Here is a 17,263-nt window from a genome sequence, read left to right on the forward strand (position 1 = left end):
AACTGTTTTTTCTGGCATGGGACAGGTGTTGCATCTTCATCAAAACAGCTGCATCTAGACCTGTTGGCAATGGAATATCTATGTGCTTAGAGTTAAAATAATGAATTAAAGTTGTCCTAGGGGTAGTTGTGATGTTCAGAATACATAGTGGTAAGAGCTTTTGTAGTCCTTGGGAAAGGATGAGGCTGGTGTTACCTTTTTGCAGGAGAAAGATGACTTTTCTCATGAGTGACTGATGAACTCTTTCAGAAGGCTGTGTGATACTCCTTCAAATTCTTCAAGCTCCATTTTGTGGTTTGTTTTTTTTTTAGATCAGTGGCATCTGCAAATAGCTATATTTATTATAGCGTGTATTTTATGTACCACCTACTTTGCTTTTTCACAAACCAGAATCCTGGAGATGCAGCCCTGTTCCTCAGTAGTTGCTACAAATTCTAATGCCACGTCATAGTCTGTGTTTCATTATATGTTGTTTTTTGGTTCATCAATGAGTGTTAATGTTAAATCTGGAAACAGAAACTGGGGAAGTTGACACTGTTCAAACTCAGGACATGAAACATTGTAAAAGTTGTGCACAAAAATAATTGTATTCTGAATATACATTTCAGACTTTATTCACTTACATACTTATAGGCTTATTTTATTTTTCCTTTTGTATTAACTGTCATACTTTTCCATTTCAGAATGTATGAAAACATGTCCACAATGGTGTATTTAAAGGAAGAGAAGTTGGAGAAGCTTACTCAAGATGAAATCATTGCCAAAACTAAGCAAGTGATTAATGGACTAGAGGCACTGAAGAATGAACACAATTCAATTTTACAGAGCTTACTTGAAACACTGAAATGTTTGAAGAAAGATGATGAAACTAATCTGGTTGAAGAAAAATCAAACATGATTCGAAAGTCACTGGAAATGCTGGAGCTTGGCCTTAGTGAAGCACAGGTAAAGTTGTGGTGAAAATGAAGCATTTCAGACATTTCTCCCCAGGTATCAGTAATATGTTGGCACATTTACATTATTCTTGGATATAATGGACAAAAGCTTCTGTAATTAATAGAGGTGGTTACTGTACATCATGCTGTGTTACAGAACTAATTATGTGGTTAGTGTTAAAGCACTGAAACTCATGACTGGGCTCCACTTGACATCAGTGACATTCAGTCTAAACATTTTCTGTTTAGACTTTTCCACATCAGGCATTAGGCAGGTAATATTCGAGCAGCTCAAGAACTGAGCAGTGGCATTTTAACTCTAAAAGATGTCATAGGAAGGTCTCAAGCAAACACACAGATAATAAATGTATTTTCTCTAGCCTTTGAGCTTTGGTGAAGCCTTAAGTTCATGTTTATATTCCCTTGACTCAGACTTTTTTATAGTAGCACATGATGCTCTTAGAGCTTAAGAATCTCTAATGTTTATTGAACATTTTACTAAACCAAAATTGAAACTAAAAGCATTTTCAAGTTTAAGACCTGAGTACAGAATCTGAACAACTTTGAGTGATGCATTAAAGAGAGGACTCTGAGCTAATTTCTGTGGACTCTTAGTTGATGAAGATACCAGCGGCAGAAGATAAGTGAAAAGTTGTATGTTTATTGTGTTGTCAGGACTGTATTTATGGTATTTTGTAGTAAGTCAAAAACCTGAAATGATGTGATATAACAGTCATCCCTGTAAAAGGGCAGAGTGTTGTGTTGTCAGGACTGTATTTATGGTATTTTGTAGTAAGTCAAAAACCTGAAATGATGTGATATAACCGTCATCCCTGTAAAATGGCAGAGTGTTTGCAATTGAGTTGAAAATGCCGATGAGTTAGTTCTACATTAACAGGCTTTCTGTTGGTCTGTAACTGTGCTCAGCCTTCTCTTCTAGACTGAGCTATTACTGTGTGCTGATCTGGAAGTTGTGTGCATTGGATCGTGGTGAATTGAGACTGAGAGAATGAAATGTGGGTTATCAGACAGGGGAATGGAGAAGCCCTGGACAAACTGTCAGGCCTTACAGTATATATTGTACACTCTTTGATGTCTTGTGTAGGAGGAAAATGCTAGAAGATACAGGGAGTAAAATTGCAATAGTTGAGTTTCCTTTAATGGTTGTTTGTAGAAGATGTGCAAGGGAGTGGGTAATTTCTGTGTAGTATTAGGACACTGAGAAGCCAGTGCTAATTCTTGACTTTGTCAGTAGCCTCAGTTGCAGATGTTCCTGCCTTGTTTGCCTCCCATGGTACTTTGTGAACTGCAGTGGTGAGGAGCCAAGAAGTCTGCATTTGTTGCCTTTGTTAGGAAGCCAATTACACTTCAAACTGCTGCTCTCAGACCTGATAAGGTTACTCTTCCTGAATGCTTTGAGTTGTAACAATGTAGTATTTTTTTTTTTTTAATTTTAAATTTAAGATACGGAAATAGATGTTTTTTGTGGCATGCATGTAGGTCTGGTGATGTGTTATTTCCATGAAAATGAAACTTAACTTTGCTAAAGAAGTAATGAGACGTTCCTTTCAGTTAATTCTAGTGAGTAAGACTACAAAATATTTTAGTTTGCCATTGTAGCTTCTTCAGTGTTTGACTATGTTGACCCTATTATCACAATTATACTAAATATGCTTTCTCATTATATAAATGCCACTGTTTGAATTGACCAAGTAATTAAAAATATTAGAGCAATTTTTAGTATGTAAATAGGTAGGTGCTGAAGTCTGGAGTTTTGGACTGGTATTAGGAAATTATACCTGGAGTTTTTCTTACCTTTGTAGGAAAAATTAGTTTCTAAAGGCTTAATGAACATTTTGACACCTGAAATTTCAGCTAAGGACACCATCTGTTTCACATTAAATACTTAGTTTAAAACCACTTAAAGATAACTTTGTTTTTTAAAAAATCTTGAACTTCAGGAGATGAAATACTAGGAACTTGGATGTCTAAAAGATCTGAAAGATGTGTACTCTCACCAGTGGTCCATTCTTGCAAGGTGTGCATCCTGGGACTGCTGCCAGCTGTTCTATGTGTGTCAGTGAGAGATTGCATAAACAGCGAAGGGAAAATATCTTCTGCTGGTAGTGTTTGGCTTTCACTTAATAAGCTCCTTTTTCATTTAACTTTGCTCAGCAAAAAAAAAACCCAGTCCAAGTAAGCTGCTTTTATGGGTGTTCTATTTTTTGCCCGTAATGTGGCTGTGTTTGAAAGTCTGCACACTCAAGCTTATGGTTAGTAGTATAAAGTGCATCTATAAGTTGTGTGTTCAGTTGCACATGCACATGAATAAATATCCCTTTGAAGTGTTACCATTATGCTGAGGTGTTCATATTTAGGAGCTATAAGCATGTATACAAATCCTTTTTTTTTGTCTGGAAGGTGCTAAATTAGAACTCTGTGTTAGTTCTTAGGTTATTTTTGTGATCTTGCAAGTTGAAAGTATTACTGCTCCATTTTATGTTAGTGGAACAAAGATTTCCAGTTCACTAATCTAGTTCAAATTTTTTCATGTATTTTAAGATTATATTTAATGTTTAGGGAATTCTAAACCAATTTTAACTTCTGATAGCATCATGGAAAATAATTGTTTAGTAAAGAGTTCCTCTAGGTTGGGACCCCAGCAAGGGAAGGACATGGACAAGGGAAGTCCAGAGGAGGCACATGATGACAATCAGGGGCTGGAGCACCTCTGCTCTGGAGACAGGCTGAGCGAGGTGGAGAAGAGAAGGCTGCAGGGAAATCTTAGAGCCCCTTCCAGGGCTGGAAGGGGTTACAAGAGAGCTGAAGAGGGAATTTCAAAGGTCATTTAATGATAGGACAAGACAGAATGGCTTCAAACTGAAAGAGGGTAGGCTTAGATTTGATTTAGGAAGAAATTCTTCCCTGTCAGGGTGGTGAGGTAGGGGAACATATGCCTTGAAGGAACCCGTGGGTTTCGGGCTGTAAATCCCCCCGGCTAGCTTGGGATTTATGCCCGCACGGATCCTACATGGACGAAGTAAAGGACGAGAAGCGCTCTTTCTCCACGTGGTTCTGATGTCCTGTTTATTGGCTGGAAGGGGACATCTGCATCGTAGGGTTTCCAGGTGAAGAAGAGAGCGAGAACTCCAAACTCAAGGGACATTTATACCCGCAGAATGGGAGGCGGGGACGGAAGGCCATAGCCAAGGGGACACAGTGGGGAGGGGCGAAGGGAGGGGCTTCAAGGGACAAGACCACCTTATCCGAGGGATACACCATCTGAGGAAAGGGGGGAAACATTTGTATAACACAACACCCAGTGCAGTATCCAAATAACAATCTAGTGCATCACAACAATGCCCTGTCCCTGGAAGTGTTCAAGGCCAGGTTAGATGGGGCTTTGAGCAACCTGGTCTAGTGGAAAGTTGTCCCCCTACCCGTGGTGGGGGACTGGAAAGAGGTGATCTGAGAGGCCCCTTCCAGCCCAAATCATTCTAAATGGTAAAAAGGTTTAGAGGACAAGTGAGAACCATATCTGAAACAAAGAGAAAAAGGAATGTTTACCAGATTTCACAGCTGCCATAGGTTTAAATAATGAAAGCCTTGTATGTTATGAACAGGACTGTATTCTAGGGGAAGTATGCCATGTGACACATTCTGCTTTTCAGGTAATGATGGCTTTGTCAAATCACTTAAATGCAGTGGAATCAGAGAAGCAGAAATTGCGGGCTCAGGTTCGCCGGCTATGCCAGGAGAATCAGTGGCTACGGGATGAACTCGCCAATACACAGCAGAAACTACAGAAGAGTGAGCAGTCTGTGGCTCAGCTGGAGGAGGAAAAGAAACATCTAGAATTCATGAATCAACTAAAAAAATATGATGATGATATTTCACCATCAGTAAGTATCTCCATAGTAAAACAGTAAAAGCACCTTACATTTACATGTGTTGTAATCTGCCTGTTTAACAAGAAATAACAGATACATTTTATTTGTCCATTAGATATATTTGTTATTAAAATACTACCTTGTACTACTGTCACATAGTTTGCAGAATGATTCTGAGAGCTCATTCTTATTATAAGAGAGTATATATTTTACTGTCTGCAGAGAATAAAATACATAAGGAACAGAATTGATAAATACTCATTTAGTAGCTTAAAAATGTGAAGAACTGGACCAAAGCAAAAATCTCACTTCTACAAACTTAGCAGTAAAAATAAGTGAGAAATCTAAGCTGTGAGACATTTTACGTACCTAGAGGACTTGGCTTATTTTGACTGCAGGAAAAATACTTAATTTTTGTCTTGTGAAATCACTGTATAGCTTTTTATCTGTTGAGAATTTACACAAGGATAAGATGTTATTGAATCCCCTTTCAGGACCATCTACCAGACACTGTGATCATCTGCATATAGACAAGCCCATTGTGTTACATATTCTTAGGTTCAGAGAGAAAATGGACACAACTTTAATTTACAGAAGGAACTTGCTACTTAAAAAGACTTCTGATTTTTATGCCCTTCATTTTATAATTTTATTTTGCTTCCTTAGGTTAGGTGGCACTGTAGAGAAGGATCTAATTTTGCGTGTTCAGACCTTCTCAGTGGTGTCTTGGAAAGTGCAGTTTTTCATGAGTAATTATTTCAGCAATTTTAATGGTTGAAAATGGGTGTGATTTAGTCATGCTTAACTGACTGCTTGACTAATCCTTCTTAACATATTGTACATGGTGACAGTTGTTTTGGTCAGTTGCACCTGGAATTTTTCAGTGCTGTTCCATGACTTGGTATTTGTAGATGGATTTGCCTGTTCAGAAAAGGGACAGAGGAGGGGATATGGGGATTTTGATGTGCTGTATTGTCAGACTGTACTCTGCAGATGAAATAAATAGCTCCATTATTTGAAGTTTAATTAACAAATAGAGTCCAAGTAAGCCGAGCACCTTCATAGTTTTGCTAACCATATGGACAGTCTCTGCTTCTAGCCTTTGTAATCATTAGTTGTGTAGACTCAGTATGAGGTTGGAATCAACACTTAAAATTATGAACATCTTATCTGAGATATAGTCCCATCAGTTTGCTGGTTTTACAGTGCCCTTGCTCTGCCATCATTGAGTTTGAATGCCATCAGCAGCAGTTGGCTTTTTCTCATCTGTGGAAAAAGGTGTTGAATGAAGAGCCAGAAAAATAAGAATATATTCTGCCTCTGGGTTTTCTCCTTACTGAGCTCATGGTTTCTAAGAACTTCAACTATTTATGTTGTGTAGACTCAACATTTAGGAGACAGGACTGAGGGATGATCTGTCTCTTTGTTTTACATTTGAAATGATCTTTGGATGCTTAAAATAATTTTAAACTGATGGATTGTGTAGAAATTAATATGGTTCCAGATGGAGACTAATGGAGATGAACTTCCTTTCAAGTGTTCTTGTTTTTTTTTTATTTTTGAATCTTTCAGACTATAATTCCAAAATCTAATTATTTGTACAGAAGTTGAGTACTCAGAAATTGAGGTCTCCTAATTCCTCTCCCTTGCCCAACTGTAACTGTGTTTATGACTAAGAAAGGTACCATGGACAGTTCTGTACTGAGCAGTGCTTACTCTTCAGTGGGTGCTTTCATGAGACCTAGTTCCTCTGTGAGAATGGCAAATGTGTTCTTGTGTTCTTAAATTGAGACTGACATCTAGGAGACCTCATTTCTATTCCTGGCCCTTCTTGAAGGTGTCTTGTATTGTTTTGGGACAGAGTGTGTAAATACATTAAAATATAAGACCTTTATAAATCTTCAGTGAGAAGTGTTACTCTTGCCAATTCTGAATGTGGAGTTTTCCTTTAACGTTGCTGGTTAACTGGCCTGTCCTCTTATGCCTTAGATTTAATTTGTTGGGTTTGGGCTTGTTCTGCAGGAGGATAAAGATACGGATTCCACCAAAGAGCCTTTGGATGATCTATTTCCCAATGATGAAGATGACCAAGGACAAGGAAGTAAGTGTACTTCATGTTACCTTGTTGGTGTGTTTCTGCAGTGCAGAATATAAAGATGCACTTCACAAAAATGTGTCCATGCTTGGGAATCTCTGCAACGCAGCTGGATTGGTGAATGCCTCTGCTAGAATAAGGAATACAATCATTGGTATAGATTCTGTACATTGGTTTGTACAGAACTGGGGCCTAGGTTTTTTGAGAGTTTTCTAGCTGCTGTAAAGTTCAGACTGATTTAAATTCAGAATTTCTCCCATTATCCTTCTTAGGGACCTCAAAATGGTTAGTTGCAAGTGACTGAGACAGATTCTGTCCAGGTAGTGGATTCTGTTAATGACCTTTTTAATGATCTGAGCTTTTTGTGGCAGGTTTCATTATGAAATCTTTTTCATATAGTCTTTTGTCCTTCACCAAGGTTGTCTGCATTGATTTTAATACTAATTGTGGTAGCATTGTTTGTCTTGAGGTGAGCAGGACTGAAGAATATGCTGTGGAACTTGAGGTAGATGTTTGGTAGCGTGATTGAAAAAAGCTCTTGGTAGATAAGTAAGCTCTGCTTAGTGGAATGTGTATTTTGTATGTTTGTTAAGATATAACATATTGATGTTGTGGAGTCAGTGCAGTGTGGGGGGAGCAGAATGGTTTTTACCAGACAAATTACTTGAGGGAAGATGTCTGAGGGGACCCAGCTTTGCAATCAACAGTTTCAAATTTCCTTTATGGGCATGCATACAAGGTACACTGCATTCTTGTCAGCACAGTAAAGCTGTCCATAGCCAGCACTGAAAGGAAGGCTTGAAGAGTTTGCAGTAGGTCAGTGTTGATCATGAGCTCCTTCCTAGCTCATCCTTGCTTCCCTAGAATTTTGTAGTTGGAAGGTTGAGAGGCAAAGCTCCCTTACTTCGCTTTACAAAAGACAAAGTTGACATGTCAGTGATTTCTCTGACCTTCCAAAAAAAAGGCTGAAATTCTTCAGTGCTTTGGTAGGCAGTGACTCTGGGTATAGGCTTGGACTTGTGTGATTCCACTGACATAAAAATGCTTCCACCTTCTGTGAGTGATTTTTGCTTAATAGAAAGGAGAGGATAAAGTCAGGCTCAGAGAACGATAAAATTGTTCTGTAGAGTTTAATGAAAATGAACAAGAAAGAATATTTTAAATCTTAGAAATTGGTCAGGTGAAGAGAAAAGGAGTAGTACATTTTTGGGGGCAGTGGGAGAGTGAGAGTTGCAACAACCAAAGTTTAGGAGCTACTGGAAAAGAAGTGGCTAAGCTGGAGGGTTAGTGAGTAAAACTTCAAGGCTGACTTTGACCCACGGCCTGTTGTTTTGTAGCTGTTACTTCTGGCATCCAAGGTGTTTCAGTCCTTTATGTGCTATCCTTAAGTGATCCTTGGCATAGCAGAGAAAGGGAAACAAAAAAAAATTGTGTGTATGTTTAGAGAAGAAGAATAAAGGAAAAAGCTTTTCTGCAGGTATTCAGCTTCTGTATGTTAGTGTTCCTTTCCATATGAAAACAGCAATAGTTGTAAGTGCAAAATTACGATATAATCTTGAGAATCTTAATGGTTTGCTGAGCCCAAATAGTTTCCTGCTTTCTTCATTTGTTTATTACATTTAACCCTTTGAGCTACGAGAATTGTAAAAATAATAGTAACACAATAGTGGACAGGATATGAAGAATGAAACAGTCATACTTCCACTGTCACTGTTCAAGACAGCCTTGCTGTGAAATATGTTCTAATGCTAATGCTGTGTATTGAAGAAATAAAATTCAGTGAGTCTCATTTTGTGCCACTGAGCACTCAAGTGAGATGTTTTATTTACAGTCATCTTTTATACAAGCTGAAATTCTGTGGATTTCTTTCAGTTCAACAGCAGCACAGCAGTGCAGCAGCTGCTGCCCAACAAGGCGGCTATGAAATTCCAGCAAGATTACGGACCCTACACAATCTTGTTATCCAGTACGCTTCCCAAGGTAGATATGAGGTTGCTGTACCTCTCTGCAAACAAGCTCTTGAAGATCTGGAGAAGACTTCAGGTCATGACCATCCTGATGTTGCCACTATGTTGAACATCCTTGCTTTGGTGTACAGGTTAGTATACTGACGTAGATAATTACCAGTGAAATAAATACTTAGTTGTTTGGCTACAACTTTTTAACATTCAGACTAGAATTTTTTCCCTGTTCTGTTTTCCTTTTAAAATCATTATTAAAACCCTCAAGAAGTTCCTAAAATATTTGTATGTCTCCCTATACTTAAAAGTCAAACAAGCTGCTGTATTTTTGCTTATACCTTTGCTTTGGGAATGAAGCTGGTTTTGATTTTTGGGTTTTTTTTGTCTACTGAGGAGGCATGTCTTAATTACCCACTTCAAGGTAATCTAGAGGTAGAAATTGGACACCAGTGTAGAAATGGTAAATGCTCAGGATAGTCCTCAACTACCAAACTATTTACAGTTACAGGCTTCAGGGTTCTACTTCCTAATTTATGAATATATTCTCAATTGTTCTTTTATAGTTGCATCTTTAGGTCAATAGTGAACTCAGCTTAATTTTTATGATTTTTCATTCCTGAATCCCCAGTGTTAATTACATTTCTTTACAATTCAGAGACCAGAACAAATACAAAGATGCAGCAAATCTCCTGAATGATGCCTTGGCCATCCGTGAAAAGACTTTGGGCAAAGATCATCCAGCGGTTTGTATACATGCAATATCATCATTTTAGTTTCTTTTTCACTCAACTTTTTTTCAACTAATTCTAATGTCAAACTCAACAGGAAAGGTTTTAAGACCTGGCTTGTCTTTAAACAGTACAGGTAGGAGGCCACGTTCTATTCAGTGCTGTTTTGCCATAAATAGTTTGCCCATACTTTATTTTGGGTTGCCTGGATTTTTTGTGGGAAATCAATTTGTGAAGAAAGATTTGTGCTCACTCAAATCACTTTAGTATACTCAGATTGAAGGGGCACTTGTGGTTTCATTTACTGCTGCTTGTAAATGAAATGTAGATCAAGCATTTGGAAAATTCATGTGATACTTTTGTGGCCTGTGGGATGCAGGGCAGCTCCGAGTGTAGATGTGAGAGGTACCTTTGTAAGAGAAGAACGTGTGAAGATGTGTGCACTAAATGACATTTCCACAAAGGAAGCAAAATCATTTCATGATTTAGGTTTTTCTTTCTTCTGTTGTGTATGTATGCATTTAATAATAATTATTTCTTCGCTTGCAAATTTCAAGAGGTCTATCCTGTGCATGGAAAATTTAATAACATCAGTACCTTGCAGATGTGCTCACTTGTCAAGTATTTGGATCAGCAGATTCCAGTGTACTTAATGTTTCTCTGCTGTTGACAGGTGGCAGCAACTCTTAACAATCTTGCAGTACTCTATGGTAAACGAGGAAAGTACAAGGAAGCAGAACCATTGTGTAAGCGAGCTCTGGAAATCAGAGAAAAGGTATGAGTGACAAATACAGGGCCTCTAGAGGGACTTTGTGAAGGAGAAAGCAAAGTTAAATGCTTACTTTTTAATGCTTTGGTTGGGTAGATCTGTCAGATAAACCCCAGAGTTAACAATGGCTGGTAGTTAGGAGTGTCTGAAATTCAAAACAGTGGGAAATTCCAGGAGTGCTACGGAATTGCTGGAGCACTCTGGGTATGTGCTAAATTCTGTATTTTGTGAGAAACTTTCTTTACCTTTTTCCTTCCCCTTTGGTAGCGAAATAATCTTTGATTTGACAAGAGCATTGGAATTAAAAAGTGAAACTTAGCTAAAATGTTTGAGTTGATTATTCTCTATGTGGATATTTATTTTAGTCCATGAGACTGCATCTTCTGGTTTATATAATACTCTCCATATAATGTTGTTTTACTACTTACTTTGTTCCTCTTATGGATTGTTATGCATCATTCTCAGTTTGCAATAGAATTGAGTCATTTTCATATCTTTGAAATGCAGCTTTTGCTTTTGTTGAATTGAGGAGGAATAAAACTAACAGGATGTTTCTAAATGATTTATTTCTAGACCCTGACATGATGATTAGAGAATGTTTTAATACAGTGTATTTCATTTCCAGGTCCTGGGGAAAGATCACCCTGATGTTGCCAAGCAGTTAAATAACTTGGCTTTGCTATGCCAGAACCAGGGTAAATACGAGGAGGTTGAATATTACTATCAGAGGGCACTCGAAATCTACCAAACTAAGCTGGGACCAGATGATCCAAATGTTGCAAAAACAAAGAACAATCTGGTAAGCCTTTCCCAATGTAGACCTGAGACAAAAATTTCTCACGATTTGAAATGCACTTCTATCCACAAACTGTTGTATTTCTTGTTTATAAAGACAAATAAAGCAATGTGCTGATATCTTTTGGGGGGGTATTTTGTTTTTAGGCATCCTGCTACCTAAAACAGGGCAAGTTCAAGCAAGCGGAAACTTTATACAAAGAGATTCTTACTCGTGCTCATGAACGGGAGTTTGGCTCTGTAGATGGTAAGAAACTGAGTCCCTAGATTTGAATTTGTGTTTTATTTTTGTAGTTATGGAATAAAATTTGCAAGGAGACAATAGTGTCCTGATTAAAATTGTTGTCTGCTTTAGATGGACTTAAAAGGTGAGCTGATAGATGTGTTGGAGGTAACATTCATCATAAGAAGGCTTTTAGATACAGCAGCAAACACTTGATTCAAAAACATGAGGTAGACTTAGTTGGTTTATGTTTTATGGATTTTTTTTCTGGCCTAATTTATCTTACACCCCATTAAACCCAACTTTGGTATTTTTATAGAGGCAGAAAAACGTACATCACTTTCCAGTCACAGGAAAAGTCAGTGCAGGATTTTAGACACATAAATAAAAACATTGTTAATGCAAGCTCTCCAATAACATATTAAATAATGGGGATAATACCTTTAAATTGAGAATTACACTGTACATTGAAGTCATGAGCATTTTATAAACTAAAAATCCCAGTAAAGCGTTTTCACTGCATTCCATGACAGTAGCATATGCACCATTTAGTAGATGTCAAAGTGGTTGTTAGGATAAAAGAATAAATTCATGTTTTCTAGCACAGAACTAGGCACATGACAAATGGGTGGCAGTATACACTGACTTCAAAGCTTCTCAGAAGTAACAGTTTGTAAGTTCAGATAAGAAAAGGAGACAGAATTGTAAAACTGTAAGAGCTGTGTCTTTTATTTATCTGCTGCTTGTAGTATGGACAATAAGGGTTTTTTGCAGCAATAGTATAATTCTCTGGTTCTCAGCTTCATTTCAGACTAGTGAAAATCCAACAATCAATACCTTGTAGTTCTGTTCTTCTATAAAATACTTTTCTTGTTTCGCCAGATGAAAATAAGCCTATCTGGATGCATGCAGAAGAGAGGGAAGAATGTAAAGTAAGACCATTGTTGTAAATATTTTTTGGAGCTTGTATTTGTTTAGGTTGAAAATCAGATCTTTTTTTCAACTATACTTTTGTTCTAGGGAAAGCAAAAAGATGGCACATCTTTTGGAGAGTATGGTGGCTGGTACAAAGCTTGCAAAGTTGATAGGTGAGTAACTTCTTCACAGGACAAACAGCTCATTAATACTCAGTGTCTCAGATTAAAGCATTTTTACAAATGGAAGCAAAGCAACTCCTTGGTTAGGACTATAAAAACAAAAGTATTAAACATTCCAGGCCCAAGACAGGTTTTCAGGAATACAGCAGCAGTTTTCAAGTCCTGAGGCTGCTTTTACTCGAGGCTGGTTAGATGCAGTAAGTGACATGAAATTGCACCAGTTGTGTTCTTGGCAGTCCTTCAGGTGCAGCGTAGGTCACCTTTCCCTCTATTCCATTCCCTGGCATGTCTGCCCTCCCTGCCCCTGCAGGGCCTCTGGAGAGGGCCAAAAATGAGACTGCAAATAACTGCACCTCTAGTTACCTAGCTGGCACAAGAAAACAAAGCTAAACTGCCACAATGAAGCATTTCTTGAGTTTCTGAATCTTCCAGAGTGTAGTTGTGTGAATGACAATGTATACTTAAAAGTGAAATAAGAAAAACAAGGATTTCAACTCGGATTATAATTGGTGAAGTTTTTTTTTTCCTCTAATTTCATTCCATTACTGTAGCTTTTTAAACATGTAGGTGATGCAGTGTATGAAAAAACCTGCAACTAGTACTGATAGTCAGTGAGAATTTTTTGTTTATTGAGTATTTGAATGCTCATGTTTAACAAGAATCAGAGTCCTTGTACTGTTGAAATATCCTTTTTCTCCATCCTGAGTTCTGTGTACAACACATTTTATTGGTTTGCTTTTCATGTACTTGTTGATTCTAATGCATGAGAAGACCTTTTCTCTGTTGTAGTGGAGCAAAACTTCACTCAAAAATACTATGACTGAGCTCATTTTGTGCCATTGAAACAAAAATGTCTTTTTTGTGAGACTTGTTAATGAAATGGGCAATTTTTTTGCTTTTGTTGTTCAAGCACATTGGAATGCATAGAAACTGCAAATAGGTGTTAAGTAAAAGCTGATGAAAGCAGCTGTTAATGACTTTTGTGACTAACACGTGCTACATGTGGTCTCTCTAATGGTCTCTCTATGCATGAATAAGCATTTTTTTGGAAGCTGCACAATTATTCAGTTGGATACGCTCATCTAGAGCTAAATTTTCACCTCGAGGTACAGCTGAGGAGCACAAAGTTTTAGCATTCCAGTTTCAGGGATGTTGGCTAGTCACAGAGACATTGATACACTTTGAAAGGGGTCAGCAGGGTATTGTGTGTACATGGAGTACAGCATAGTGACTATTTCAAACGAGAATAAATTATTACAGAAATATGATAAACACTGTATTAATTTAAGCTTTTATTAGTGAATTGAGAAGAGTTTACTGTGTGAGTACATATTTAACATAGAGTTATTTTTCTTTTCTTTCAATAGTCCAACAGTAACAACTACTTTAAAGAACCTTGGGGCACTTTACAGACGACAGGGCAAATTTGAAGCTGCTGAAACATTAGAAGAGGCAGCAATGAGATCTCGTAAACAGGCAAGTATGAAAATTCACCTGAATGATGTTTCTGCATTATGGTCATGCAGATTTTCGACTTCCTGTATGCAGAATGTAGAAGCTTTCAGTGCCTGGTCACCCTCTAATCTCAGACTGAACTGGTGATAAACTGATACATGCAGTTTGGTTAATTGTTAGGGCAGTGGCACCATGTACTGGGGACATGATTCAAACTGGAGGTGAAATTATGTGGAAAATGAAAGAGCAGAAAACACTGTGTTGGCCAGCAGTCCTCAATTAATTGGCTGTTTGTCCTGGGAAACAGACTGTAGCTGGGGGAAAATGGGGAGGTTCTGCTGGAAATCTCCTTTGCCAGTCATGCTGTTCTATTTTTAATAAGGAGCTGTCAGAATTAAAAATGTTCAGTTGCTGCATACAAGTGACTAACAGAAACCTTTTGTTACTTCTGTAAACTAATAATGGGATGGATATTACACTTTCAGTGGGGACTTTCTTTTAATGAACTCTCTTTGTGCTCTCAGGTCTACTCTTCAAGTAACCCTTTCTCCCTTCTCTTAAAAGGTAGAAGAGAGTTTGGGTTTGTTGGGGGTTTATTGGCTTTTTTTTCTTTCCATTTTGGATGGTTTGATAAGTGACATTTATAAGACACTTTTATAAGTGTCTAAGACTGGACGAGAAAACATGGATTTTCAGTTGGTGTTAAAATGGAAAGCAAAGTAAGAAAATACAAGCATCATGAATGTTCAATTTTAATTTAATTTTTTAATATGAGAATAAATAAAACTTGTATTTTTTTTTCTAGAAGCTTGCTGCTGACTGTTTAAGGATGCTTCAGAATTTTCACTGTGCATCATATACCACTTATTCCATTTATCCATAATACATGGCAGTATACACACCCCTAGAGTTAGATGTGTAGGAGGCAATGCTGTGTTACAGCAGCATTTAACACTGCCTTTTTATTCTGGGTCATTCAAGTAATGCTCTTCACTTAGGGAAAAACAGTTACATGGGAACAAGGACCTGACATCTCCATGCCACTGAAACAACTTTCGTGCTTATTCATGTACTTCTAAGAACTTTGGCATCCTTTTCACTTTCTGTATTGTGGTTGGCTTTATGGATTTTCCACACACATCCCTGCTGCATTTTCTGCTAGTGCTGCACTGTAGAAGATGCAGAATATTTTGTAAAGTATAAGGCATTCATCGGGGATCTCTTCCTGTCAGCAAATACTGGTTATGATGTGGAGTGGGTTTATTATAAAGAAGACAAAATTGAAAACAAGTCTGATTTGAGTTTTGATATTTTGTAGTTTCTCTGTTAAAGATTGTGCCTTTTGCTGTGTTTTTGTAGAAGGTACTTTAGCACTTCCAAGATATTTAAAGGATTATTTTATAATTGATAGGCATGCTTTAACACAAAATAAATATATTGACCATATATTTAGTATGTTTATTACAAGTTTCTATGTCATTTCTTTCTGAAGGAAAATTACATTAGTGCCAAGTGTTCTGTGTCAGTATTTTTAAATAACACAGCCTGTTTCTGAAGTACTAGATATTCAGACACCTCTCCAAAGGCAGGTGAAAACTGCACCATTTGCTGGGTGGAAAACTTGAGAATTACATTGATGGTTCATGATCTATAAATGGGTTAAATATTTAGCTGGTTGCCAGATTGCTTCGTGTAAGTGACACGAACACCACGAGGCTTAAACAAGTGATAAGAAAGGAAGAAAAGAATGGCAAGTCAGTGAATTCTCAAACTGCTAAACTGTTCACTTCATGCTGTGTTGATCCTTGCAATTTAGAAAGGGCAGCTCAGCTGCTCTCTGAAAGCAGAACTGATGGAATTGTGCGTTGGTTTTACTCCTCGCTCGGCGCAGTTGTCGTGTGTAAGTTGCAGCTTAACAGAGCTTGTAACAAGATAAAGCCTCTTCCCATTCTATCAAATTCTCAGGGTCTTGACAATGTTCACAAACAGAGAGTGGCCGAGGTGCTGAATGACCCTGAGAGCATGGAGAAGCGGCGCAGCAGGGAGAGCCTCAACGTGGATGTGGTAAAGTACGAGAGTGGCCCTGATGGCGGCGAGGAAGTGAGTATGAGCGTAGAGTGGAACGGGGTAAGTACAGTACACAGTTGGACAGAATAGCCTAGGAGGTCATCACCCAACAGCTCACCAGCCTGCTGTGCTTTCAGGAGTTTCCTGCTTCATCTACCTTGTATTTTTTCATTTTGCAGAATCAATTAAGGAATGAAGAATAACATTTTGTCTATCACAATGCTAAAAAACTCATAATATTTTAAAACAATATTTTAAGACATCCTTTCTGTTGCTGTCGTGAATGGTGACATTTCTGCAAGAATCCCAAGCAGTTGTATCTAAGGCCAAGTTGTGTAATGCTGATTGAGTGTCCTGGTTGTGGTCTGGTGTACAATTGCTTATCAGTGGTTTGTTTTTACTGGTAGAAATACTCTTGCAATTAACTCACTTTTGCTTTTTTCCTTTTGGTGCCATGTTTGCTTGTAATTTAAATGTTTATTTAAAAAATGGTCCATCAGTTGGAATCACAAAAAATCCATTTGCTATGGAAATATACTGAGTGTTAGCAGTTTCAGAGTAAATTAAAATGACCAGTCTAACACTAAAATAATTCTAATCTCTTTACCCAGCTTGCTGGAGGATGGAACACAGCTTTCCAAACTGCTGTATAGTCCATTTTAAGAGGCAGTGCCATCACATAACAATGTGATGGTGACTTCATGACTTTCCCATATTAAAATTTGTCTGGAGCCAGAGCTTGTTCCTATTTTTTTCCCACATATTGGCTTCACTGTGTTACACTGATTGTCATAAAGTAAAACATACATATTATATATAAATATATATATATATATAATGTGATTACATGTGCATTTTCCTAACCATTGTTTTCCTATAATTTGAAGGACAGTGCAAGCTTTCAGTTATGACCTGCCTTATGTAGTTTGCTTCTGTCACCAGCTTTCCCATGCTTTATCCCATTGCTGGCAATGGGATACATATTACACTCTTAACTAACTCCCAGCTGCAGTTGTGCTGAAAATACTCTTAGATTATGAAAGTGGTGTTGCTTTTGCTGTATGGGAGGGGAAGTAGCCTACTTTGCAATATTGAGTGTTCTGAAGCTTCATTTCTCTTACAATAGCAGTATTTTTCTTCCCATCTTTTTGTAAGCCACATGAGACAAAGCTTAGCATTCCAAAGCAACCTTGAGAAAACATGTAGTGCTTTAGTCTTAAAGGAAAATGTTCTTTCCATCTTTGCTTT

General features: G+C 37.7%; 1 protein-coding gene across 9 annotated transcripts in view; it reads left to right on the plus strand.

Annotated features, from left to right (window-relative positions):
- The window catches only part of KLC1 (kinesin light chain 1), a 47,635-nt gene that overhangs the window by 16,383 nt on the left and 13,989 nt on the right, over positions 1-17,263 (plus strand). For 4 of the 9 annotated variants that reach the window (XM_038137513.1, XM_038137514.1, XM_038137512.1 and 1 more), the window contains 12 exons: positions 684-945; positions 4,607-4,837; positions 6,848-6,926; positions 8,793-9,018; positions 9,537-9,624; positions 10,283-10,384; positions 11,004-11,177; positions 11,321-11,420; positions 12,279-12,328; positions 12,417-12,484; positions 13,861-13,969; positions 15,914-16,075. In XM_038137513.1, the coding sequence (XP_037993441.1) occupies positions 685-945; positions 4,607-4,837; positions 6,848-6,926; positions 8,793-9,018; positions 9,537-9,624; positions 10,283-10,384; positions 11,004-11,177; positions 11,321-11,420; positions 12,279-12,328; positions 12,417-12,484; positions 13,861-13,969; positions 15,914-16,075 (1,650 nt within the window). In that variant the 5' untranslated portion in view covers position 684. Of the gene's footprint in view, positions 1-683; positions 946-4,606; positions 4,838-6,847; positions 6,927-8,792; positions 9,019-9,536; positions 9,625-10,282; positions 10,385-11,003; positions 11,178-11,320; positions 11,421-12,278; positions 12,329-12,416; positions 12,485-13,860; positions 13,970-15,913; positions 16,076-17,263 lie in introns of those variants that run through there. The other 5 variants (XM_038137510.1, XM_038137516.1, XM_038137511.1 and 2 more) reach the window with 3 other exon arrangements.

This window comes from Motacilla alba, chromosome 5 (assembly GCF_015832195.1).
Source record: "Motacilla alba alba isolate MOTALB_02 chromosome 5, Motacilla_alba_V1.0_pri, whole genome shotgun sequence".
NCBI lineage: Eukaryota > Metazoa > Chordata > Aves > Passeriformes > Motacillidae > Motacilla > Motacilla alba.